Raw genomic sequence first — 26,943 nt, forward strand, 5'->3', positions numbered from 1 at the left:
TTTCCTGTTTGGCCAGCATGGCAAGCTGCAGGTGACCATGCAGACCTCATCAGCACAGGTGACCATGATGGAGTCCCAGAATCGCAAAAGAGCTCCAGCATGGACCGAACGGGAGGTACGGGATCTGATCGCTGTATGGGGAGAGGAATCCGTGCTATCAGAACTCCGTTCCAGTTTTTGAAATGCCAAAACCTTTGTCAAAATCTCCCAGGGCATGAAGGACAGAGGCCATAACAGGGACCCGAAGCAGTGCCGCATGAAACTGAAGGAGCTGAGGCAAGCCTACCAGAAAACCAGAGAGGCGAATGGCCGCTCCAGGTCAGAGCCCCAAACATGCCGATTCTATGATGAGCTGCATGCCATTTTAGGGGGTTCAGCCACCACTACCCCAGCCATGTTGTTTGACTCCTTCAATGGAGATGGAGGCAATACGGAAGCAGGTTTTGGGGACGAAGAAGATGATGATGATGATGATGATGAGGTTGTAGATAGCTCACAGCAAGCAAGCGGAGAAACCGGTTTTCCCGACAGCCAGGAACTGTTTCTCACCCTGGACCTGGAGCCAGTACCCCCGAACCCACCCAAGGCTGCCTCCTGGACCCAGCAGGCGGAGAAGGGACCTTCGGTGAGTGTACCTTTTAAAATACTATACATGGTTTAAAAGCAAGCATGTGAAAGGATTACTTTGCCCTGGCATTCACGGTTCTCCTGGATGTACTCCCAAAGCCTTTGCAAAAGGTTTCTGGGGAGGGCAGCCTTATTGCCTCCTTCATGGTAGGACACTTTACCACTCCAGGCCAGTAACACGTACTCAGGAATCATTGTACAACAAAGCATTGCAGTGTATGTTTGCTGGCGTTCAAACAACATCCGTTCTTTCTCTCTCTGTGTTATCCTCAGGAGAGTGATATATAATTCATGGACACCTGGTTGAAATAGAGTGCTTTTCTTCAGGGGACACTCAGAGGAGCCCATTTCTGCTGGGCTGTTTGCCTGTGGCTAAACAGAAATGTTCCCCGCTGTTAGCCACAGGGAGTGGGGAGGGTTGAGGGGGTAGCCACGCGGTGGGGGGAGGCAAAATGCGACCTAGTAACGAAAGCACATGTGCTATGTATGTAATGTTAACAGCAAGGTTTACCCTGAAAGAGTGTAGCCACTGTTTTATAAAATGTGTCTTTTTAAATACCGCTGTCCTTTTTTTTTTCTCCACCAGCTGCATGTGTTTCAATGATCACAGGATCTTCTCCTTCCCAGAGGCTAGTGAAGCTTAGAAAGAAAGAAAAACGCACTTGAGATGAAATGTTCTCTGAGCTCATGCTGTCCTCCCACACTGACAGAGCACAGACGAATGCGTGGAGGCAAATAATGTCAGAGTGCAGGAAAGCACAAAATGACCGGGAGGAGAGGTGGCGGGCTGAAGAGAGTAAGTGGCGGGCTGAAGACAGGGTTGAAGCTCAAATGCGGCGGCAGCGTGATGAGAGGAGGCAGGATTCAATGCTGAGGCTGCTGGAGGATCAAACCAGTATGGTTGAGCTGCAGCAAAGGCAGCTGGAGCACAGACTGCCACTACAGCCCCTGTGTAACCAACCGCCCTCCTCCCCAAGTTCCATAGCCTCCACACCCAGACGCCCAAGAACGCGGTGGGGGGGCCACCGGCCAACCAGCCACTCCGCCACAGAGGATTGCCCAAAAAAAAAAGAAGGCTGGCATTCAATAAATTTTAAAGTTGTAAACTTTTAAAGTGCTGTGTGGCATTTTCCTTCCCTCTTCCACCACCCCTCTGGGCTACCTTGGTAGTCATTCCCCTATTTGTGTGATGAATAAGTAAAGAATGCATGAATGTGAAGCAACAATTACTTTATTGCCTCTGCAAGCGGTGATCGAAGGGAGGATGGGAGGGTGGTTAGCTTACAGGGAAGTAGAGTGAACCAAGGGGCGGGGGGTTTCATCAAGGAGAAACAAACAGAACTTTCACACCGTAGCCTGGCCAGTCATGAAACTGGTTTTCAAAGCTTCTCTGATGCATACTGCGCCCTCCTGTGCTCTTCTAACCGCCCTGGTGTCTGGCTGCGCGTAACCAGCAGCCAGGCGATTTGCCTCAACCTCCCACCCCGCCATGAACATCTCCCCCTTACTCTCACAGATATTGTGGAGCACACAGCAAGCAGTAATAACAGTGGGAATATTGGTTTCGCTGAGGTCTAAGCGAGTCAGTAAACTGCGCCAGCGCACCTTTAAACGTCCAAATGCATATTCTACCACCATTCTGCACTTGCTCAGCTGTAGTTGAACAGCTCCTGACTACTGTCCAGGCTGCCTGTGTACGGCTTCATGAGCCATGGCATTAAGGGGTAGGCTGGGTCCCCAAGGATACATATAGGCATTTCAACACCCCCAACAGTTATTTTGTGGTCTGGGAATAAAGTCCCTTCCTGCAGCTTTTGAAACAGACCAGAGTTCCTGAAGATGTGAGCGTCATGTACCTTTCCTGGCCATCCCACGTTGATGTTGGTGAAACGTCCCTTGTGATCCACCAGAGCTTGCAGCACTATTGAAAAGTACCCCTTGCGGTTTATGTACTCGGCGGCTTGGTGCTCCAGTGCCAAGATAGGGATATGAGTTCCGTCTATGGCCCCACCACAGTTAGGGAATCCCATTGCAGCAAAGCCATCCACTATGACCTGCACATTTCCCAGGGTCACTACCCTTGATATCAGCAGATCTTTGACTGTGTCGTCTACTTGCATCAACAGTAGATTTGCCCACTCCAAATTGATTCCCAACTGACCGGTAGCTGTCTGGCGTTGCAAGCTTCCACAGGGCTATCGCCACTTGCTTCTCAACTGTGAGGGCTGCTCTCATCTTGGTATTAATGTGCCTCAGGGCAGGGGAAAGCAAGTCACAAAGTTCCATGAAAGTGCCCTTACACATGCGAAAGTTTCGCAGCCACTGGGAATCGTCCCAGACCTGCAACACTATGCGGTCCCACCAATCTGTGCTTGTTTCCCGAGCCCAGAATCGGCGTTCCACAGCATGAACCTGCCCCATTAGCACCATGATGCATGTATTGTCAGGGCCCATGCTTTCAGAGAAATCTGTGTCCATGTTCTGATCACTCACATGACCGCGCTGATGTCGCCTCCTCGCCCGGTATCGCTTTGCCAGGTTCTGGTACTGCATATACTGCTGGATAATGCGTGTGGTGTTTAATGTGCTCCTAATTGCCAAAGTGAGCTGAGCGGCCTCCATGCTTGCCTTGGTGTGGCGTCCGCACAGAAAAAAGGCGCGGAACAATTGTCTGCCGTTGCTCTGATGGAGGGAGGGGCAACTGACGACACGGCTTACAGGGTTGGCTTCAGGGAGCTAAAATCAACAAAGGGGGTGGCTTTACATCAAGGAGTATTTCAGGCAGGACTTCTCGGAGAGTTCCAATAAGAAATGGTGCACCTAAGTTATTGTTCTTATTGGAACAAGAAGGTTAGCCTGGCCTCTGATTCATACATGGCTAGATTTACCTCGCTGCACCTTCTCTGTGAGTGACTGCATGTGACCTAGAGGAATGAGTCCCCTAGACAGGGGAGGAGGCAAATGAGTACAAAACAAATCTGGTCTATTTCTTGTTTTGATCCACTCCATCTATCTTTTACATCTTTGGCTGGCAGCAGATGGTGCAGAAGGACTGCATGCCATCCACATCTCATGGCTGCTCAGCAGAAGATGGTGCAGTACGACTGCTAGCCATCCTCATCTCTTGCCTGCCCGGCAGAAGATGGTACAGTACGACTGCTAGCAATCCGTATCGCCTGCCTGCTCACCATAAGACGGTTCAATAGGACTGCAGGACTAAAGAGAATGACCTGGTCAAGTCACTCCAAATTTAGTCCCTGCGCCCATGTCTGCCCAGGTGCTCCCAGCTGACATGGCCAGGAGCACCTCGGACACGACGAGGACGGCTACCAGTCGTACTGCACCGTCTACTGCCAGAAGGCAATGGGTTGCTGCTACTGTGTAGCGATGCCATACCGCGTCTGCCAGCACCCAGGAGATATACGGTGACGGTTACCTGAGCGGGCTCCATGCTTGCCGTGGTATGGCGTCTGCACAGGTAACTCAGGAAAAAAGGCGCGAAATGATTGTCTGCCCTTGCTTTCACGGAGGGAGGGAGGGAACGGGGGCCTGACGATATGTACCCAGAACCACCCGCAACAATGTTTTAGCCCCATCAGGCATTGGGATCTCAACCCAGAATTCCAATGGGCAGCGGAGACTGCGGGAACTGTGGGATCGCTACCCACAGTGCAACGCTCCGGAAGTCGACTCTAGCCTCGGTACTGTGGAAGCACTCTGCCGAGTTAATGCACTTAATGCACTTAGAGCATTTTCTGTGGGGACACACACACTCGAATATATAAAACCGATTTCTAAAAAAACGACTTCTATAAATTCGACCTTATTCCGTAGTGTAGACATACCCTTAGTGTTTCTCTGTGCAGGTGCAGTTATTTTGCTGGGTGGCAACTACCAAGATTATTTTTCTTTCATTTTCTAAAAGTCAGTACTACTGTTCGTTTGCTTTTCTCTGATTTTTCTGGAGCTACACCTGCTTGCTGCTCCCAAAGTGTTTGGTCACACATGCATGATGGCTCTATTAAATAGCTGAACTCAGAAAACAACACAATTTTGCTGCTATCATATAGGCAGTTTACATATACAACTCAATTAACTTGCAGGTGCATGTTTAATGTTCCTATAACTCAATTAAGTTGCAGGTGCATGTTTAATGTTCCTATTATTAATTTTTGCTTGTAATAGTTTTTTTTCCCTAGAAGAAACACATTTAGCACTTCACTAACAGGCCTGGAAACTTACAAGTCAGATGTGGACAATGTTCTTAGAAATGAAGGGATACTGAAATGCTAATTGGGTATCAGCAACATATTAATTCATTTACACTATTATAACAATAATCATTCTTTTCCTGCAGCGGCTGTTAAAGATGATATCACATTAGCTAAGTGTTGCTAGTGTGGACCCTCAATTAACATAAGAAACAAAAGGGTCTATTCTATGTTTCTCTCTCTGTGTGGACGATTTGTATACAAAGTTCCCATTAGTGTTAATGGGAGGTACAAGCATAAATCTGTGAAGTACACTGAGATGAGAATGGAGTCTGAAGTGTGAGAATGTGGCCTTGTTATCTGGTCCCACCTCTTGGCTCTTTGCTCTCATTTCAATAGCTGGAGTTCTGTTTTGGTGAAGCAGATTCTGTTCTACAACATGAAAAATTTGAGCAATTCTTTACAGTTCTGTTTTGTATTTCTGGCAGCAGACATTATAGTGTAATGTTTTTGTTATACATTATTGCCCATATTATTCTGCTCTAAGGTTTACCTTTTTCTAATGCTTTCTTCCACTCAGCATAGGAAATGACATTTCTAACTGAAATCCTGCAGATTGCTGAATTTGAAATAATTCCAGGAAGGATTAAGGAAAAGGTTTAGTCAAATGTCAAAGGGGTTTTCATTTAATTATTCACCTGATTGCTTTAATGTCTAAACTGGAATAAAAGAGCATGGAAGAGTTAATTTATAATAAGTATTAGAATTTGAACAGGCTTGAAAACTTAACCAAATTAATCATTCCTCTGCAGTAGTATGCTTAAATACCACAGCTGTTATATTAAGACTGATAGGATTTACCACCACCAGTTAACGAGCAAAAAATATACTCCTACTTTATTTTAGAATAAAGCTGACTACTACTAAAGCATATGTAAAAAGTGTAACGAACAGCATTTTTGCTTCCATTAGTTCAATTATGAATATCAATCTTATTAACTGAAATATCTGAAATCCTTTGCCACTAACTGTCCTAGACAGTTTTGGACAGTAATTCTCACTAAAAACTCACCTGTGTATTACAAGATAGCAAGAGTGGTTTCTTTTTTTAAAAGTGAATGATTTTAAATTTAATTTGAGTACTTATTTTCTAGTTTTCCTTAGCAAGACATAACAATTCACCTTTCAGTGTCTGTATCGATCATACTGCATTGGTGAGGATGACCCAAACAGGACTGTTGTCTGAAACATGGCATTGTGATACAACAAATGTGGAAGGAGGCACTTCTTTTTCCCAATTCCCCAAATCATTTGTTTTTAACTAGCTGTACAAAGGTTCAGAATGGGTATTTGCTATGTGAATTTCTTTGTGGGTTAAAACAACGAGGAGTCCTTGTGGCACCTTAGAGACTAATAGATTTATTTGGGCATAAGCTTTCGTGGGCTAGAACCCACTTCATCAGATGCATGGAGTGGAAAATACAGGAGCAGGTATAAATACATGAAAAGATATGAATTGCCTTACCAAGTGTGAGGTTAGTCTAATGAGACAATTCAATTCACAGCAGGATACCAAGGGAGGAAAAATAACTTTTGAAGTGGTAATGAGAGTGGCCTATTTCAGACAGTTGACAAGAAGGTGTGAGTAACAGTAGGTTGTTAGTTCAGAAAACAAGTTACCATGCAGTGCTATTCTGCCCATCATGGGCACTGTACTACAGTTCTTCATGTGGGGTATGTCTAGTAGTATGCTTCCCAGGGCAGATAGACAGACATGCGCTAGCTCTGCTTAAACTAGATGCTAAAAATAGCAGTATGGCTGCGGCGCAGGCAGGGACTGAGGCTAGCTGCCCAAGTACAATCTCATGCAGCCCACTGGATAGGTACTTAGGCAACTAGCTCAAGCCGCTGCCCTTGGCCCCACTGCCATTTTTAGCATGCTAGCACAAGCAGAGCTGGCATCTGTCAGTCTACCTGCACTGGGAAGCACAATCCCAGGTGTATACAGCATAGACATACTCTTAGACAAACTCTCATGGGAGTTTTGCGTGAGTAAGAAGTTCAGGAGTGATGGCCAAGAATGACCCTATTCATTGAAGGTACTTCCTGCTGAATCCTGCTACAGTTAATTTCACTTCCCCTGATCCTGGTCCCCTTTACTTTGTTAGTGCTGGATCAGGCCCTTATTGTAGATTTTAATATGTAAACTTTACTCACCATCTTGTGCTGAATAAATGATGGCAACAAGGCTGAATGGTCCATCCCCTTTGTTGTTAAATGCTTTCACTTTTACTTGAAACTTTGTTGAGGGGGGCAGAGAGTCATCTTTGTGCACATATCGGCCAATATCAGGATTGGTAACTGTAACTCTTCTCCATTCCTTTTCACCGAATGGTTTAAAGGCTACTATGTAACCAAAATTCTTGCCAAAGTGGTACTCTCTTGACAAAGGCTGAAGAGACAAAAGACTAAGAATTAACATTTTATGGTTAACCAGTGGATCACTAATTAGAAGTTTAAAAATATTTATCCACATATAAATTGCAAAAATATTGCATTGAAATTACATTCTCTGATTTGCTTCCATCCACTTCAAAAGTACACCATCTCCATCACTGACTACATCTGGTAATAATAAGATTCAAGTTCAACTTGCTTTTGATCCAGTACTACAGAAATGCATGTCATGCTGTCTCCAACTAGAGAAGGCTAAGATGATTTTGTTCTAAAACTATATTCAGCTGAAGCCAGCAAAAGATACCTTTTTAAGAAATGATGAGTGACAATGAGTATGTAACACAGACTCTGTGTGTGCGTGCATGTGTGAGAAGGACAGAGAGAGTGAGTGTGTAGCTCACAGATGTCATCACAGGCTCCAGACACAAACAATTAATAATGGATTCATACCTGCCATTATATCACAAATATCCTTATAATGATTTATTTCCCATACTAAGGGGTAATGGCAAATTCTCAGTTAGAGCAGGTAATGTGCTATCCATTCAACTGCTTTAGCATCAGTGTTGCCAGACTTTCACTCCCTAAAGACTTCACACATTCCTCAGACCCACATGGACTACCATCCATCATCTTTATGGCACCCTGTTGGGCCCTACTCATGTCAATGATCAGCGATGCTTCTGGCTGAATTGGGGTAACACTTCTGGAAGACTTATCCAAGGCGACCGTCCATGGATTCTGAAGTAGAGACTCTGATCATTCTAGATGTAAAGAGACAGGATCCTATTGCCATTGGCTGGGTTCTTCCTCTGGCTGTTCAGCAACAGACATGGAGCAGACTCAGATTAATAGAGCTACAAGCTTTATTTACCATTTATTTGATTTCTGTGTGAACCTGAAGGCTGAGCAGAGGCTGATGTCTTTGAGAGTAGCCCCCTGCTCCACCCTTTTTTGCCCTCCAAACCCATCAGAGTCTCTCCTGCATAGAACATCCATGCAAGGGCTGATGTGAGGAGCAATGGACCTGCAGCAGTGTAACAGCTGGGAATATATTATGTTCAGGTTTTACACTGCTGTCCATTACTATATCATCCACTCAATGGACACTCTGGGTCAGATTTTTTAGAATTAAAAATAGTTTTAAATGGAATGGGCAGAAAACACAAATTCTATTTTATGGAAGATTTTGAGATTCTGAAATTTGTTTTAATTCTGAAACATGGAAAGAGTGCCATGCTTTGTTTTTTTATTCCCTGTCTTGGGTTACCACTGTTAGCTGTTAGCATGTACAGTATCTTCATCCTTGTAGCATTTCAGATATAATAAACCAGGACCAGATGGGATCTTCGTTCCTTCATCTTCTCCCCAAATGGGAGAGAGAAAGTGTGAGACTGCATTTTCCACAGGCTATTTGAAGAACTTTAATAATACATCACTTCACTTCTTGACTCCTTTTCCTGTGTACTTGTAGTTGGAAGTGTCCACAATTCTTCACCAGTCCTTCTAGTCCATTGCACAGGTTCGTAGGTCTTAGGGTTCCAGACCTTTTTGTTTCAAACTACACTTGACAAAGTCTTTCCTTTGTATCCTCAGTCTTCCAAATGCTTTCTTGCTGTCCTCTCTCTTGCTTCCGCTTTCTTTGCTGCTCATTCTTCTCCCATTCTTATCACACGTGCACTCTCCAGCCTATCTATCACTGGAAGTCCCAAGTTCATCATGCCCATGATTTCTTCCCTGCCCCCTCTGTTTACCATCTGCTTGTTGCCATGCTCCTCCATTTATTATTTTCTCCTACTTGTATCTTCTTTTTTTCCAACTTCGTAAGACCCACTATTTCCAAACCATAGAGCAGGCAGGGACGAACACACGGAGCATACTCTTTTCCTTTCAGTTTGTTGCTTAATCTTTGGTCCCACAGTACTCCTGCCACATTTTTTTCACATTGGGTTCTTCCTTTCAATTCTACAGATCTCTCTGATGGCACTAAGTGTACTTCCCAAGTACACAAATTTTCTTCTGCTCCTATAGCGTCAATCAACAGCTCTTCTTCCCCCTTCTCTACTTTCATAATGTTCGGGTTTTTTGTGTTTACCTTCAAACACAGATGCCCACTCTGATATCATATTGTCCAGTTCCTCTTTTACGATCAGATAGTCATCATAAATGTTACGTTGAAATAAGTAGCTATACATTGCTGAACGCCAGGCAATATCCACCAATTCTAGCCCTCAAAAGAGAATGGGAAAGGCTGTCCATGAAGAGAAATGGAGAAAGGCTATGGCCAAATGAAAGACCACTTCTAGTCCTCCACCTCTGCACTTCCTTTGAAACAAGATCTTGAAGAGCTCTGGCTGGATCCCTGAATATCTCACACAAGCCGAGATTATGAATCAGAAAATGCTATAGGTGTTGGCAGCCATATACCCTGTCTCATATTTGGTTCTCGTGCTATTAATTATGACATTATTGGAATAGTATATGCAAATGTGAGTACATTTCTGGGAACAAATACCCTTACCTAAGTCACTCTGTGCTATGTCAGGTGGGCACAGCAAATCTAACCTTAATAGAAAAAAAAAACACCCCTTGATAGTTATGCTAGTGGAAAGTTGGATATTCCTGAGAAATAGAAACTCTGCCCACCTAGTTTTAATGGTTAAATGAACTACCTATTACAGAACTGCTGGAAAAACTGACATTCGCTAAGAGAAATAATTGGAATATAAATCTATTTGGGGCCATTAGAAAGAACTAAATGATCTTAGATTTCAGATCTTGCATTAGTCATTATCCTCCTGGTCATAATTTTTTTTTAAATTTAGTCATAGCTTGCAATTATGCAAGTCTCCCTGATGCCAGCACTGCCATGAATACAGGTCTTTACATGCAGTGCAAAATGTATCATTCTTAATCTTTCTCTGAGACAACAGTGTGTATGTCAATATTTTAAAACTAATCTGTCTTGCTCAACTGTGCTTTGCATGTGTTTTTATTTGATTCTCTCTATTCAAAGAGCAATTAAAAACAAAATGAAAATAATAGGAATGGTATATTGTCTAAATGACTGTCTACTGGTATTGAGAAAGATATCTTGAAAACCCATTTTTACAGAATGTTGAAGTTTCCTTTTTTTAAACTTAAGTACAAAAAACACCTTTCTCCCAAATTTGTGGCTAGTTATAACTGTCACATTTGACAGACTCCTCCCAAGGGGTTTAGTAACCCTAAAATACAGCATTCCACATATACACACTCACGCACAGGTGCAATATGCATACTTTTTTAAACAAACCTGTATTTTCTTAAAGGAGCATCCTTGCTAGGACAATAAAGCAGATGCTGTCAGTCCTAAGTAGGCTTTACGTACTGATTAATCAAAGAAAAAGCATTCTTAGTAGTAGAGGTACATACAGTATGAGCTACATCTGACATATCAACCATTCCTAAAGAAACAAAGATTATATTTTTCACTCTCCATATGATGTTGGGCAAGTGACTAGAAGGGACAACGACAGCAAGATAACTTTGGTTACTTTTTAAAAGTGTAACTTTGTGGCCTCCGATTGCTGGAGGCAAGTATAAACTTCCACAACTCTTTCTTTTACTATATCAAGGAAGGAACTTCTTTCTTTCCCATACTTCATCCTCTGTAGCTTCTTCTTAACTTCTCAGCTCTCCTTTCCATCCCATCCATCTTTAGTTTACGTATGATCTTCCTCTCCCCTGCTTTCTTATCCTCTTCTGTTCCATTTTTTCCCTTCTTCCCATTTTCTTGCCTTTCTTCTCTTCATTCCCTGTTTTCAACCTTTACTTCTCTGCCTCTCTTTTTCATTGACCGGGCATTTCCAGAAGACTTTTTTTTTCCAGTGGGTGGAATTTTCCAAAGAATTGCTCCAGCCCCAGAAGGAAAACCGTAATACTACATATTCCTACAGTAGACTTTCTAAAGACAGAATATCATGCAGCCACCACTTATTGTGTCTGCAATTTACAAAAAGCTTCGTTTACTGTGAAGCTTTTCTAACACTCAGTGTCATTCTCCAACTCTGCATTCCACTCCAGTTGCAGGTAAGTGTGTGATGTGAGAAGAGCCCATAATTAAAGCTAAAGAGTTCAGCAATGTAGCTGTTAAAACATTTAAGTGAACCTGCTTACTGTTTGGGTTGTGGCCTTCAAAATTAGAATAATACTTGATCCAAAGTAAAATTTAAGTCAAAATCCAAATGCTCCTTTTGAAGTTCTAATAAATTAATCTAGTATCTTAGACTCTGCTTCTGTGTTTTAATCTATGCAATATGTGCCCAGAGCATCAGATAGGTGCCTAAAGCTATATTTTATAAAGATAAATAAATAATCTAAAAGCACACATTTTCTCTTCCTTCTTATGTATTTCAAAAGACAAAGACTGCAAACTTACTTACTGTGGGCCCAACCCTGCCTTCTCTGCAGTCAATGGCAAAACTTCCACTGACTTCAGTGGGAAGAGGATCAGACGCTGCATACCCAGCACAGCACATAATCAATGCAGTTTCATTTTGATACTCACCACCCATGTTATTGTCAGCTCTCGGTTACTTCCACCCCCTCCTCCAACATCAGAAGGAGCCACATTAGGAGCTGGAATAACAGAAAAGACAAGCAACATTTTCTCAGACTTCAGAGCTCTCATTCAAGAGAGAACCATTAATTACTAGCAGTGCCAATGAGCCCATATGGCCCACACAATTACAATAATGATAGCCTGTAATAGCTATGAGAGTCTGTGGTCTTGCCAAGACTAACGTATAGTTTTTGCCACAGGAAAAGTGCCAGTTCTCTCCAGTTATGGTAACTAGGCACTGCTGGTAATAACTCTTTCCTGATTTTGGCCATGTTCACTTTACTTTTTAAATTGGATATTCAGAAACCGAACACGCCCTTCATAGATCTGAGGAGAAAAGCATTTTATTATTCTTATCTTTGCTCACTGTGTGGTCTTTAAAGACTTATGCCTCCATTCAACAAAGACTTAAACACATGCTTCATTTTACACACTCTGTGAATGGCCCACTGATGTCAATGGATTTATTCACTATACATAGAGTTAAGCACATGGATAAGTCTCTACAGGACAGGGACCTTAGTTCTGTTCTCATTCAGGTCAATGGCAAACTACCATTGATCTGAGTGGGTGGAGGATTGGGACTTAAGGCTCCAGTACTCAAAGTAAATTAAACTTCTGATTGTATATATTGTATTTTTATGTTTCATTTAGAAATCTGGAAATTGAAGACTGATATTGTATACTTTGAAAAAAAATCTGCTAAAATTTAATATCTGGGCAGCACCATGGTAAAAAACAGGAAGTTCCTACCATTTCCATTATAATTTACTCCTTTATTTTCACTTGTGTGACACTGACAGCCCTCAATTCCCACTGAATATAGTTGGGGTAAAAGCAAGGTAGTTCTTAAGATGTGCAGGCTCCTTCCTCCCATGGACCTGGTAAGGAAGGTTCCTTGAAACTCATCTCTGCCACGATGACTGCAAAACACTTTCCAAAAGAGAGGCAATTGGTAGTACTTATTGGACTAAAAATGATAATTTCATTGTTATCTTGTCTGCTCCTGCCCCTTGTTTGTATATCCACCTGTGGTCTTTCATTAATAGGTTGCACAGTTAAGCACTCTGAAGTTAAGAAATGACAGTTAAGGTTGCCCATACGACCTTAAATATGCTCCCAGTGCATGTGCATTATGACATACAGTAATTCCTCCCTTAATATTGTAGTTATGTTCCTGAAAAATGCTACTTTAAGCAAAACAATGTTAAGCGAATCCAATTTCTCCATAAGAATTAATGTAAATGGGGGGGGGGGTTAGGTTCCAGGGAAATTTTTTTCACCAGACAAATATATATATATACACACACACACACACACACAGTATAAGTTTTAAACAAATAATGTAATACTGTACACAGCAATGATGATTGTGAAGCTTGGTTGAGGTGGTGAAGTTAGAGGGTGGAAGAAGGTGGGATATTTCCCAGGGAACGCCTTACTGCTAAATGATGAACTAGCATTTGGCTGAGCCTCAAGGGTTAACACATTGTTGTTAATGTAGCCTCACACTCTACAAGGCAACACAAATGGAGGGAGGGGAGACAGCATGGCAGACAGAGACATACACCCTGTGTGTGTGTGAGAGAGAAATGCGCATTGCCCCTTTAAGTACACTGACACCACTCTAAGTACATTGCCTTTTTAAGTATATCAGGAAGTGAGATAGGAGCTGCGGCCAGCAAGCTCTCTTCCTCCTGAGCCCTGCCATGTCCTCACCCTGCTCTATATGGAGAAGGGGTAAGCAGGGGGCAGAAGCAGGTGGGAGGGGGACATCCTGACATTAACCCTCCTTTCTCCCCCCCCCCCACAAAGCAAGCAGGAGGCTCCCAGGAGTAGCTCCAAAGCAGAGGGCAGGAGCAGCACATGGGAGTGGGGGGAGGGACAGCTGAACTGCCGACAAGTGATAGCCTGCTGGGTGGCTGCCACACAGGGAACTTAGGGGAGCAGGGAGCTGATGGGGGGCTTCCGGTCCACACTGGGGAGCTGATGGGGGGCTTCCTGAAAGCAGTGAACAAAGCAGGCGGTTGCCAAACAACGTTATAAGGGAGCATTGTGCAACTTTAAACGAGCATGTTCCCTAATTGATCAGCAACGTAACAACGTTAACCAGGACGAGTTTAAGTGAGGAATATTCTGTACTTAACTACATGATCACATAGTTTTTTCTCAAGTAATACATGTTATTATCATACATCACATTTTTTCTACTACTTTGTAAGATGCAAGTTGCACACAGAATGACACAAGACTTTACTGGACAAGGCTAGCGCTCTCCCCTATTTAAACAGCTGGCCAACTGGTGCCTTATACAAGGCCAGGTAGGAACTTTATTTTTTCCCATTTTTAATGTTTTCTTTTGAAAGGAAGACAATGAAATTCAAAAACTAGCATTGAGATGACTTGTAAGTTTGAAAGATCAAGCAGCCCAAATCATATCGGTAGCCTCTGACACCCACTTTGTGCTCACTTAGCACAGGTGTAAATGGCGACCCAAAGTGCAATGCAAGGGATGACTGGGACTAATATATTTATTAATACAACTCAATTAAATGGAGAAGTGCCGAACCTTCATTTTCCTAAAATGAATTGGTTGCAGAGACTTATTGAATTTTAGTGTCTAGGAGCTAAAATATATATAGCTAGTCTTCTAACAGGAAAACCCCAAGAAGTCATTATGTAATTTCAGTGGTACTGAACAAAATAAACAGATTTTAATTTAAACTTATCTTAATTACATGTACAACAAGCATGCAGTTAAAAGCAGCCATTAAAATGAAGGCCACATGCACATGGAAGAAAGAGTGAAGGTTCAGAGATGTTTGTGCCACTGACAATTGTCAGATACCACAGTTAAACTTATGCAATGTGTTATCCAATACTCAGATGGCACAGCAGATTAGTAGCAATGTTTGATCCTGTGTCATATTGAGCAGCTGTTCTTTATAATCAAATAATCAAAATATACTAGCATTGGTTCCAAGCTGTGCAATGAAAATACCTAATACCTTAGGGGTCCTATTCAACACACATTAAACTGAAAAGCCACATATAGCGTCTGGTTCCCATATTAGCGTGAGATTCTAAGCAGGAAATTCAGATGGGGGATGGCACCAGTCATCTCTAATAAGTGCCAACTCATGCTAAGAAATACACTTTCTTCAGTACAGGGGATCCTATCCATTAACATGTTAGTGCATTACATTCTTCGGTTTGTATTCTAAGCAGCATGCATGATTGATGCCATAAAACTTCTATAAATGCCTGCATTAACTGTCCATTTAGATTCACCAGAAGTGCCAGTCATAATATGCCACAGGCAGAAATGCTGCTCCTAGTTGTCCTCCATTCTGCATAGGCAGCGAGACAACCAGCTGAATCTTCCAAAGATATTAAAGGCCTGATGCAAAAGGGGAGGGCATGTCATTCTTTAAATTGGGGAGGAGACTGAAAGAAGTTTCATGAACCCAGCACAAGGCTATTGATGTACATTAAGTATCACAATCCCTCTACATGTGAGGGTTGTTTCCACCCTCCCTTCAGAACAGCAGAGAAATATTAATGGTATGCCAGCACTCCAAGAAGCAAGTGCACATTTATTTTTCAGATCCCTAGGCTCTTGTCCAAATGCAGCTGTGGAGTAAGGAAACATATGACACTAATAGCTAAGTTTATTAGAAGTAATTTCCGTTCACTTTGGTTTTACAGTTTTGTGGATTTTTCTTTCCTGTCTCCACTAACCTGACGAATCAATGCTTCCTTACTCCCTAACAATCTAATTTTTAAAAGACTAAAGATGATTCTGCTTTTGGTTATTCTTAGCAAAATTTGCAGTGAACAAACATTTAATCTATTTTCCAAATATATATTTCAACTTCAAGTAATGGGACAGCAGCCTTCTAAAAATGATAAAGAACAGGGCTGCAAACTGGAGCTAGTGTTTGTTAAGGTGGATAAAGTGATATGGAAGTCTTGCTGGATATAGACCTTTTTGCAGTGACACATTAGCTCTAAAAGCACTGCTGTTATCTCCTTCAGACAGTCAAAACAGAATATATTATCTTGAATGATATATTCAGCAACTAATTCCTCATTTGGGAGAATTCATTTTATGATGTACCTGTCCCAGCCTACAGGATATGCTTAACTGTGCTCCGAGATCTTAACATTAAGCAATTAGACAGACTGGGGCATGTGTTGTGTTGGATAATGTCATGCCTTTGACACAGCATTAGAAGGCACAAGACCAAACCTTCAATCACAGGGAAGTGGCATTATCCAGTAAAACACACATCCTGGCATGTCTTGTGATGAGAATACAGCAAGCTAAGAAACAAATGAACATTTGCTGATTTAAAAAAATATATATATTCTTCCTGCACAAAAACAATAATTAACTAATTTAAAACATACGGCAGAGGATCTCTGAAAGGCGGGAGAAGAAAACATCCCCAATGAATGCAATTTCATGCTGTTTTTCTCTTCTTTGTTAATTTAATTTAATATTTTTACATGAATAAAAGAATAAGTCATTCTATATGACGTCTGTGTTTCTTGGAGAACTGAGGATACAAGTGTCAGAGCTATAACACAAGTCTGTTTGGGTAATTTCTCACTACTACTGGACAACAGCTAATGTACTGCGATAGGGCCTCCTTTCTTGTCAAGAATTTCCCTCTAACCACCAGTAACAATTGGAAATGAGTTTTATCCTCTCATTCTCTATTTCTGAAATTATTACCGGACCAAGAAGAACTGGGTAATCAGACCAAAGGGGCCCAGTGATTCATGTTAGCTGTGGGTTGAAAGTCAATATTCCAGTAGTCTGAAATCCTACCCTTCTTTCTGTAACTGATATTAGGCTGACCCAGGAGTAGGGGCATAAAACCTTGGGCCGGCAGCTCAGACAGGAGGGATGGTTTGGTTTATAAGCAGTGCTGCTGGAACAAGTAGTCACACCAGTTTCAGAGGGTCCATCACTGGTTGTAGTCTGAAGGACAAGAAGTCTGCCATAAACGGGAAGAGAAGCAACAGGCTGGAAACAACAGGAATAGACCAGTCTGAGAGCACTAAAAGAGCCAACAGGAATACCGGGCCGAGCCGGATTGGCCAGCTCTATAGTGTACGTGATGAGATTAGCCCAGTAACTGGACATGTGTCTGTGGATAAACTTATTGTAGGAAGTGTGTCTTTAAAACATACAGATACCATTAAATGGTCTAAGCTCCCAAAGCAAGAGATTTGTTAGTCTGATGCGAGTGAAAGACCATAAAATCTTCTCCAGACTTTGGGATCATAGCTAGCCACGGCAGCGAGCTAGTAAAAAACAGCAGTCATTAAAGACAGTGTAAATGTATCATTTGGTGTCAAGACTGCTCATTTTGTTGCCTACTTTGCAGTTGGCACTAGGATATCTGATAATTATTTACTACAGTCAATTATGACTAGTTACACCATTCTATTTGGACTTAAATGCTTTTTTGCACTCTGCTTCTACCAAAATTAATGAAAATGTAGAAAAATAAAAAGAACATTTAAGCATTTAAAGATATCTCAACAATTTGTGTCTACGTACCAGCTCCTTCTGTTCTAATTCTTTGTGATGGCATACTAGGTTCTCCTATCCCCAAAGTATTCATTGCTGTTATCCGGAATTCATATTCCATCCATGGGATTAAATCAATCACCTTTGCGGTCTCCATATTTCCTTCAATGTTTGGAGGATCTAAATGAAACAAGAGACTGCTTAGAAAGGAACATTTTGCAGTCAGCTGAAAGAATAATCTGAGTTTCTGTGGTTTCTCCCTCCTCTCTGTTTGTAATCAGCCACCTAGACGAACACTACATTATAAAACAGGATCTCTCTTTTGTACAAGCAGTTCTGGCAGAGAATGAGGAGTTGGAATCTATGAGATTATCTGGGATAAACCTTTACAAGATCACAAATTGCAATTGCAAGTGGATGAGTGGTGGAGGCAGTCTCAATAATTGCACACCGGACCTTGAGACATCTGGACATTTCTCCTATGGAATAATGCACTGAGAAAGCTGGAATGCAACTATATTTCATGTAACAATCAAATGCTTTTGAAGCTCATAATCCTGGAATTTCACTCACAGTTCTGAAAGTTAAATACGAAGTTAAGTAAGTGCCAACGGGCTAGCCAGGCATAGATGGAAAGATCCGTCAACTATCCAGGAATGGTACATAGAGTTTGATTAGAAGTTAGCACCTTGGTTTGGAGGAAGCTGAGGGATTTGAAAGGTCCTAGCTGGGAGGGGAGTCAATGTTGAATGAGTTTGTGGGATGGGTGTGGTGGGAAGGGGAATGGCAAGGTAAGGCATATATACTAATATTAATTGTTAAAATAATATATAACAACGAATATTACTATACATTCTAGAATAGGCCTGGTCCTGCAATGCTCACACTCCCAGTGATCTTAATGGGATTTAGGGGTCAATAAAGCTGGGTATGTTTCTAAGGCATCTATCACTGTGGTATCAAAGCATAACTTAGATGAAAAGTTATAACTGAACTATTAAAATTCTATTATATTTGACAGGCAAAAGATTAATTTGTGATGACCTAACTCGCAAGAAAAAGATTTTAGACATTCCATTTGATTAAAGGAGTGTGATTAGGCATAACAAAAGGAATGAAACGTTTATTCTATAGACCCAGAATAAATTATTCAAAAATTAAATGTGCTGAGTGGGAAAGAAATATTTTCATGGTTGAGAATCTGCACTACTTACTTGGTGGGCAGAATCTCTGCATGTGATTGGCTCATATTAATTCCCAGAATTTAGAAGTGTTTAAGATAAGCAGTTTTGCTGAAGAAATGTATTTTGACATAAAATATTTTCTAAAGAATAAGGCCATGATCCCGGAAAGGCTTATGTATTCAACTTCACATATTGTTAGTCGTCCAGTAAGGAATGTATAAAATTAAGCACATGTAAGATGAGTCAAAAGTTAATCTATTGATTTTATTAGTTCTAATACTACCCTTACCTGTTTTGGCATCTTTCCATTCCTCAGAAAGAAAAGTCTTTGACTGGATAGTGTACTTTGAAATAGGGCTATGATTGTCTGTTCCACGACTCCAAGTAAGTGTCACGGAAGTGTCTTTAATATCTTCTATTCTCAACCCCCCAGGGGGACCTGGAGGACCTAAAAAGCACATTTGGCAATTTACAGATTAAATAATACTTTTAAAAATAAAGGGTTTCCTAACTAATGTCTAACAATCTATTTAAACGTTATATAAGATTTCTATTCTCACATTCCCTTAAGAACTGTTTGAAGAATGGGCAATATAATCACGTGTTTATAATCTTCATAAAATGATTCAGATGATTTCTGCATTTGCATCTAAAAGATACTAAAAGTTATAGCTATTAATGATAGCTAATCCTTTCTAAAGTCCACCTAAAACTTGGATGGTCTTATCCCAAAACAACAGACTCATGAACTGAGGACATGATAATATTTGCTAAAGTGAACAGCAATTTTTTTTCCAAGCCCACATTTTCAGAGTACTTACTGTTATTATGGAAGCACTCCTTTACTCTCACAATTGCTTCATAAAATTCAAGCATCATAAGATACATGTGTTGTGCCATGCCTTACTCAACTCCAAGAAGAGAACTACATGGCTGCCTGGAACATACAGGTCAAAAACCACAGGTGACTAGGACTCTTAGCAGTCTAGACTAGAAAGTTAAACAGAGGACAGTGATGCAGAGTGTGTGTGTGTGTGTGTAGGAATCTTGATCTGTAAAAGACACCATGAAAGTCAGAAGTCCATGCTAAAAATAAACTCCTTGCCCGATAGCGCTGTGATCATCAGCTTTGGCACATGCATGCGAATTTTGCTTGCAGGTTGTTTCACACAACTTATTTTATCCTGCTTGCATTTGCTTTGGACATTAGGATCAAATTACAAGAAAAAATTAGTGAAGTAAGAAAAGCAGAGACAATGCATTACAACCTCTAAAATGAGACTTGCTGATTCCCTTTCCATGATTAACAGCTTGCCAAATCTCATCTATGATTCAATTAATTACTCCAACAATCTTTCAGGAGATTACAGCAAATGTCACATGGTATCTTCAGAAGAATAAGGGGACTTGTCTCTCTTTACTGTGCAGACCTGGAAACTACCAGGCTCCAAGCAAATGCAGTGATAGCTTCTTTATAATTTATTTTGATTTGAAAACAAGAGAAATCTCATAAATAAACCAATTATCGACCAATTTTAACAAAGAAGCAGAAATAACTTATGATATTACAGACCTGAATCTAACCTCCCACTAATCACTCAGAAATAAAATGCCTGCTGTAAGATGACGACTTCATCATACTATCAACTATGGAAGAAGATCTCCAGAGAATGGACATCTACTACAAAGCTACTACAAGACATGGGACCTACAGATAAACCTGGACAAAATAAAAATCAAGATATTTCAGAAGAATACCCTAACCAAACCCCAGTCCCATCTAGCGGCACCGAAACCACTTAGAGAGAAAGCGAGAGAGGAAAAAAAAATGCATCTGCTCTACAGCCTTAGTTAACAGCCAGTTGGCTTTTAGCTTATGTTGTAGAGGCTCACGCGCTAAGCTCCAAAGGCCCCAGGTTTGATCTGACCTGCTGACGACCAGGGTCTGTCGGCATCACACTAAGTTATACATAATAAATGCAGCAGAGAGCTTCAGACTGGCTACCAAGGAATTGTGGGTATTCTGTGCCATTAAGGTACTGCACGAGAGATGCCACCCCCCAGGAAAATTATAGCTAAATTTTTTTTCACCAGCATGATCCAATTTCTGTAAGGAAGTGAAATCTGGGGTCCATCCTTAGCAATTGATTAGCCTGACTGGGTTAAAACCCCAACAGAAACTCTACTTTTGAAGTTCTATAAACAAATACTCCATGTGCACAGGAACTCCAGCAACAACAGCTGCAGACCAGATCTGGGTCATTTCCCTCTGCTAACCAACATACACCAAAGAATATTGAGTGACCTCTCCGCCAAAGAAGCAAACACTCACTCTTCTGCAAAGTACAAGAGTATTTAGAACTTGTCCGATATGAAAACACAATCCGCTCCTATATATCATTGCTCCCTGGTCTCAAAAACTTCCACCCCGACCTGCGGAGCAAACAACACTACCCCAATCTGAAAAGTACTCAGAAAGCTAGGCCAGAACATAAAATAACAATATAGAGTCATTGGGAAGAAAAAATTAAAACTAGCAACAAGCTAAACCGATACAAATCATAGCACAGAAATATTATGCCTGCAGAGTCTCCCCAAATTCAGAAACAGTGATCATAAGGTGGAAATTGGAAGGCTCAAGGCAAAGTCTAAACCTACAGATGAGTGACTGTGTAGCCAAGAGTGTGACAAAGGAGAGACTGAGACAGGGAGACTTTCTACTCCTGCATCTCAAACACAAGGAAATGTGAAAAAAGATATTTCCTTAAATGATCAGGAATCATAAAAGATACTTCATCATAAAGTGCTGCAGAAAAAAAACCCTGTGTCTGCCTGACTTTGGGAGAAAGGGAAGAAATGACAGAGATGGAATCACATCATGCTACATAGCAACCTGTCACCAAATCAGGGGTGACATACTGGCCCCACTGCAGTCCCATTTACTTCAGCAGGGCCAGGATTTCATTCTAGCAGTGACAAATAGACACAGGGGATCTATATATGGTACTTTTGTGGTTCCATTTCCGGAACGTCTGAGTGCCTTACAATCTTTGATGTGCTGATATCAAAAGCCCCGAAACAGTGTGTAGCCCCATTCTGGGTGGACTGTACCCACCTATGACAGATGCCTAAGAGGTCAGCCTTTTTCTTACACTTTAGCAACATTCATACATCTTCTCATGCTTATAAAGTCTCATTGACTTGAACTTAATTTTTCCACTGCTTGATAGACACCTTAAAATATTTTTTTTTATGTAACGGTTGAGACAACAGCATTTTTCTAAGAATTCTTCCTGTTCCACAGCTTTCTTTAATACAGAGCTTAAAATAGCAATCTAAAAATATTTTAAGTACAGTAATTGTTTCGTTTTAAACTGAGTCAGCAATGGTTTCATAAATATAGGGTCCTTTAAACGAAATCTGGACAGAATATTTTGTTTTGTAGCACTTTTTTCCCATCCTAAAACTGCTTACGTAAGTTATTTTATTTTTTAAAAATTGTATTTGTCCTCTATTTTATAATTACTATATGTTGTTGGCTTTGAAAGTTTACACCTTATAACTAAAATAATAATTTCCTTGAAAGACAATATTTCTCATTTATAGAATGAGGTGCCTTTGTAAATCTCATTCGGTGCCTATCTGTATCTTGAGGTGCTTAAATACCTGTGTAAATCTGGCCCTAAATGAATACTACAGCAGTAAGCCTGAACAAAATAACCTAACAGTAACCATCAAACATCTCCAGTGTAATGCCAGGCAAATTTTCCAATCCCTACACTGAACTGAATACTGCTCTTTTTCCTATATACATTGAAAACTTAATATACAATTAAAAACAAAACCTCATTTGTGTCTCTCTTTAGCTATTGAAATTAAACTGCATTATTTGGCAACTATTTCTTCTTTTTGACATTCTCCATGGTTTATAGTTCAACTTGGGGGAACAAACTTTAGTTCTACTTTTGATTTGGCAAAGATTCATTTTCATTGGGCCAAAATGTTTAGGGAAGTGAACAGTATAGGTTATCATGAAACAGTCATCAGTTGTATGCTGTGAGAAATAGAACAACATAGTCACCAAAATAATTTATTCATGTTATACCCAGTTTCTCTTACACCTGGAAAGCAGAAGTGAAGCTGGAAAGGACATATATTTTTGCTATCCTGGTTAGATCTGGTATCTCAATCTAAAACATATGCAGGATCCTTCGGGCTCAGGTCTATGATCTCTGGTCTGGATCCCTGTCTGTCACTTATAAAAGCCAAGGGTAAATTGCTAACACATTTGGATGAATGGATCCCTTAGGGAGAGCACAGCGCTAGATAGCCAATCTTCAACTTTTGTTAAAAGTCATCTCTTGATATCAAAGACATACCTAATTATTACCAACTCTTGAACCTTTCCAAGAGAAGGTGACTGAAAAGGTCATCAGCTGAGTAAGTTCAGAGTTTCTAGTTTCTGACTGTGGCATGGCACAGAGATGGCCCTGTTTGTGAAGACTGATGCCAAACAACTCTCCTTACTAGTACTGCTAGATCTATCATTTGCTTTTGACATGAGTGATCACAATGTTCTGCTAGCCCAGCTGCACAGACGGAGCTGGACAGGATTGTTCTACAGTGGTTCCATTTGTTTTTATGGAACTCTTTCAATCAGTGGGGCTGGGAGAAGATGCATCTGCCCCAAGGCCCTCTTCTTTGGTATCTTTTATGGGGTGCCTTTCTCACCTGTGCGATTCAGTGTTAAACCATTCAGAGAACTGATTCAATGGTATGGTCTTCAGAACACTGTAAAACCCCTATTGACATCACCATATCTCCTCATCACCTCAGCAGTTCCATTATCCTAACTGTGATGTCAGAAGGGATGTAACATTAATCCAGATAAATGGATGTATTGTTTGTAGGACAGGGAAAACATTTAGAGGAGACTGTATGTACAGTGGCTTTTATTCTAATACTTCACCTATGAGACATATTCTATTTCACCTGCCTCTGTATTACCACTGATCTGTGAACCGTTTTATTGTCACGCTTCTCCACTGACATTGTAGTGACAATGCCACTTTCGTCACATTGGCCGGACATGGCTCAGTGTTGAGCACTCCCAGAGTCCCACTGATATCAATGGGGGAGGGGATCTTAGCCCCACGTGGACTCTCGCAATCCTGTAGAACCTGTACACCGAGTGCAACACTGGTGGCAGGGTCTTTCATAGTGTTTCACTATGTGAACGGTAATAATTCTACTCCCTACATACTGGGTTTGAAGGAGACATATATCCAACAGGATATTCCCTTATTTAAAAAGAAAGTGTTGCCTACTATTATCGTAATATTAAGCCATATAAATGGACTATCCCTTTCCTTCCAAAGGAGTCTTCTGTAATGTCAGATTATTCATCCAATTGAAATTATATCTACGCTACTCAGGGCCGTCCCTAAGGGGAGTGCAGGGCCTGGGACATAGGTGCCGAGTTTCTAATCTGCTGGGGGGTGCTCCCTGTGGCTCTGCCAGGCCCTGCCCCACTCCACTCCTTCCCCTAAGGCCCCACCCTGCCTCTTCCCCGCCCAGTTCTACCCCCTCCCCCGAGCCCGTTGCACCCTCACTCCTCTCCCCTCCTCCCCAGCACCTCCTGATGCTGCGAAATATCTGATCTGCAGTAGGCGCTGAGAGGGAGGGGGAGGTTCTGGTAGGGAGGGCTCCTCCTTGCCCCCCCACCTGCCTCTGCTGGCCTCCTTACCCAGCTCACCCACCCACCTCCCGCCACATTTCCCCACCCGTTGGGCCCCTCAAAGCATGGGGCCTGGGTGATCACCCCGATTCACCGTACCCAAGGGATGGCTCTGACTCTACTATTACAATGTCAGTAGAAACTTTTCATTTGCTGTTATTAACCAAAGGAAATTAAATAAAAAAGGTTACAACAATGTTAAAACTTAACAGACCCTAAAAATGAAGGAAATTCAGAATCAAGGTATAAACTGTCCTTTAGCTACCATACTGCTGTCTAACATACCTGGTAAGTGGGGCAAAATATACTACCTATGCTGCCCCATGCATCAGGTATGTCATTTTTGAAATACCGACATTCCAGAGCATCAGCACTTCACAGCATGCTGTTGCTGTCTGCAGAAAAGTTGCATGTGAAGGCCAGAAAAACCAGATTAACTCACCCTGTTGAACCTATGCATTGTAACAGATCTTGTAAGATACCTACCATACGAGCAAGCACACTGTTCTGAGACCACGGCAATACTTAGGGACAGAGGGATGAGTTAATGATGGAGTGATAGCCTTCACTCCAAATTTCTTTGTTTCAATCATTTAAACATCAGCAGTACTTTTACTGTAATGTTTCGTTTCATGCACAATATACAATTCAGTGAAGCACTATGAATGGCTGTTTCAAAATTTCTTTTAGTAGACAAAACAGGAATGACACCATTTCCTCACTCTGTTTTGAGAAGTTTTGTTATAAAAACCAAATTAAAGTGTCTTGAAAATATTATATCAGGAAAAAAACATGATAATTAATCTTTATACTTATACAGGAAATGCATTAGAAGCACACTGGATACACTAACAGTACACACACATTTAAATACCTTCTAGAATCACAATCATGAGCAGATTGTAAGGTGTTCAAATATTAATTTCCTCCTAACTTTAATCTCCATCAATTCTTGATGAGAAATAAAATGGTTTTAATGAAGAAAAAAACAATTCATACCAGTCTGCTAACCTACATGAGAGGTAGCAAAATGTCAAATTATTTTAGCTTGAAAAATCTTACCTCTTACAACAAGGTCAGCTGAAGCTGAGGAGTTGTCAACAATTGTCTGTGCTGTGCATGTGTATCTTCCAGCATGCTGCAGCTGTACGTTTTTAATAAGCAGTTCACCATTGGCCTTTATCTGTTTAAGAAAATTATATAATTTAGATTAATAAATTAGATTAATAATTTTCTTATAAATTTGTAATACACACACACACTCTGTCATTTGATATACAGTGATTGTCACTCATGACTAACAAGTACTCACTTTCAGTACGGAAAGGAGAGGACTACCTCCCTCAAATAAATGCTTGATTTATTTATATTGTAGCAGTGGAAAGTACTCAGTATTTCTTGAAAAGCTGTTGCTTTTTAATAGAGCTGAAAATCCAAATGTTCTGAAACTAAAAAGTCTTTTTCACTAGCCGGTATTGCACTTTGTACACATGTACCATGTGCATGTACACTGCCACATGAAAACACTGGTTTACAATAGTTTTAGCCTAGAATTTTGCATGATTCACTTTTAAGTTTTTTCCCAATATCACTTAAATTATTGTGGAATTAAGCATAGAAATAGTAAAAACCCAACAATGGATAACACCACAATCTATATCCATGTCAGTAAAGATCTGCTCCATATATTGGCCCACATCCGGCCCCAGAAATCAATGTATGGATCAGCTGCCTCCCTGGCACTATCTTCTGCCTCCGGAGGCTGCCACAAGGAGAGGACAAGCCTGTTCAAGACCTAGAAGCTACGCTGTCTTCCCAATAGCATCACATTTGGATAAAGATCTTCAACTTCAGGCTGTATCACCTTTACATGGAAACCCTCCATACTGGGGAACACCCATCATCCCTTTAAAGGGAGTCCTGGGAGCAGCTGTGGCAAGAGGTGCAACTGGCAGCTGAGAAGCACAAGACCTCTATGCAGATGGTTTTATTACAAGTGAATTACATGGAATCTATAGGATTCTAAAGGTGAAACCATAGCTCCTTCCATGATGGGCAAAACTCTGCCTTCCCCAAGGAATCATCTGTAGACAAACTCAAGGTTCCATTCTGTAAGGTGCTGAGAACTCCTTCACCAATTCAGCGAAGCACATACGCACATGGTTAATTTTAAACCTGTGAATTCCTGCCTCAAGGAACTTCAATCTAAATAGACAATAGAGATTCAGACATACAAAGCACTGCCAACCAGCAGATGGATTTGTAACACATCAGTGCAATGTTTTAAAACATCTTACCAATAATAATTAACCACAAAACTTCTTTGGATGGTGGATTAACACTAGTAGAGTTCACAGAGAAATTTAATCTTATTATTAGGTACAATTGGTATTGCAGAAGCGCCTAGAGGTCCCAGCCCCTTTACACTAAGCACTATAGAAACACAACTGTCTACATTGCTGCAGGGAGCGAGCCTCTCAGCGCAGGCTGACAGACATGCTCCGTTCAAGCTAGCGTGTTAAAAACAGCAGTGAGGACGTTGCGACACAGTCAGCAACTCAAGCTTGTCACCTGAGCTT

General features: G+C 41.2%; 1 protein-coding gene across 3 annotated transcripts in view; it reads right to left on the reverse strand.

Annotated features, from left to right (window-relative positions):
- Window positions 1–26,943, reverse strand: part of CNTN1 (contactin 1) — a 438,772-nt gene that overhangs the window by 67,807 nt on the left and 344,022 nt on the right. For all 3 annotated transcript variants that reach the window (XM_084625045.1, XM_084625046.1, XM_084625047.1), the window contains 5 exons: window positions 25,427–25,547; window positions 18,917–19,075; window positions 17,474–17,623; window positions 11,845–11,915; window positions 7,056–7,290 (listed from right to left, as the gene is read on the reverse strand). In XM_084625045.1, coding sequence (XP_084481171.1) covers window positions 7,056–7,290; window positions 11,845–11,915; window positions 17,474–17,623; window positions 18,917–19,075; window positions 25,427–25,547 — 736 coding nt within the window. The remainder of the gene's footprint in view (window positions 1–7,055; window positions 7,291–11,844; window positions 11,916–17,473; window positions 17,624–18,916; window positions 19,076–25,426; window positions 25,548–26,943) is intronic.

The sequence above is a fragment of the Lepidochelys olivacea genome (assembly GCF_965140295.1).
Source record: "Lepidochelys olivacea isolate rLepOli2 genome assembly, chromosome: 1".
Classification (NCBI taxonomy): Eukaryota; Metazoa; Chordata; order Testudines; family Cheloniidae; genus Lepidochelys; species Lepidochelys olivacea.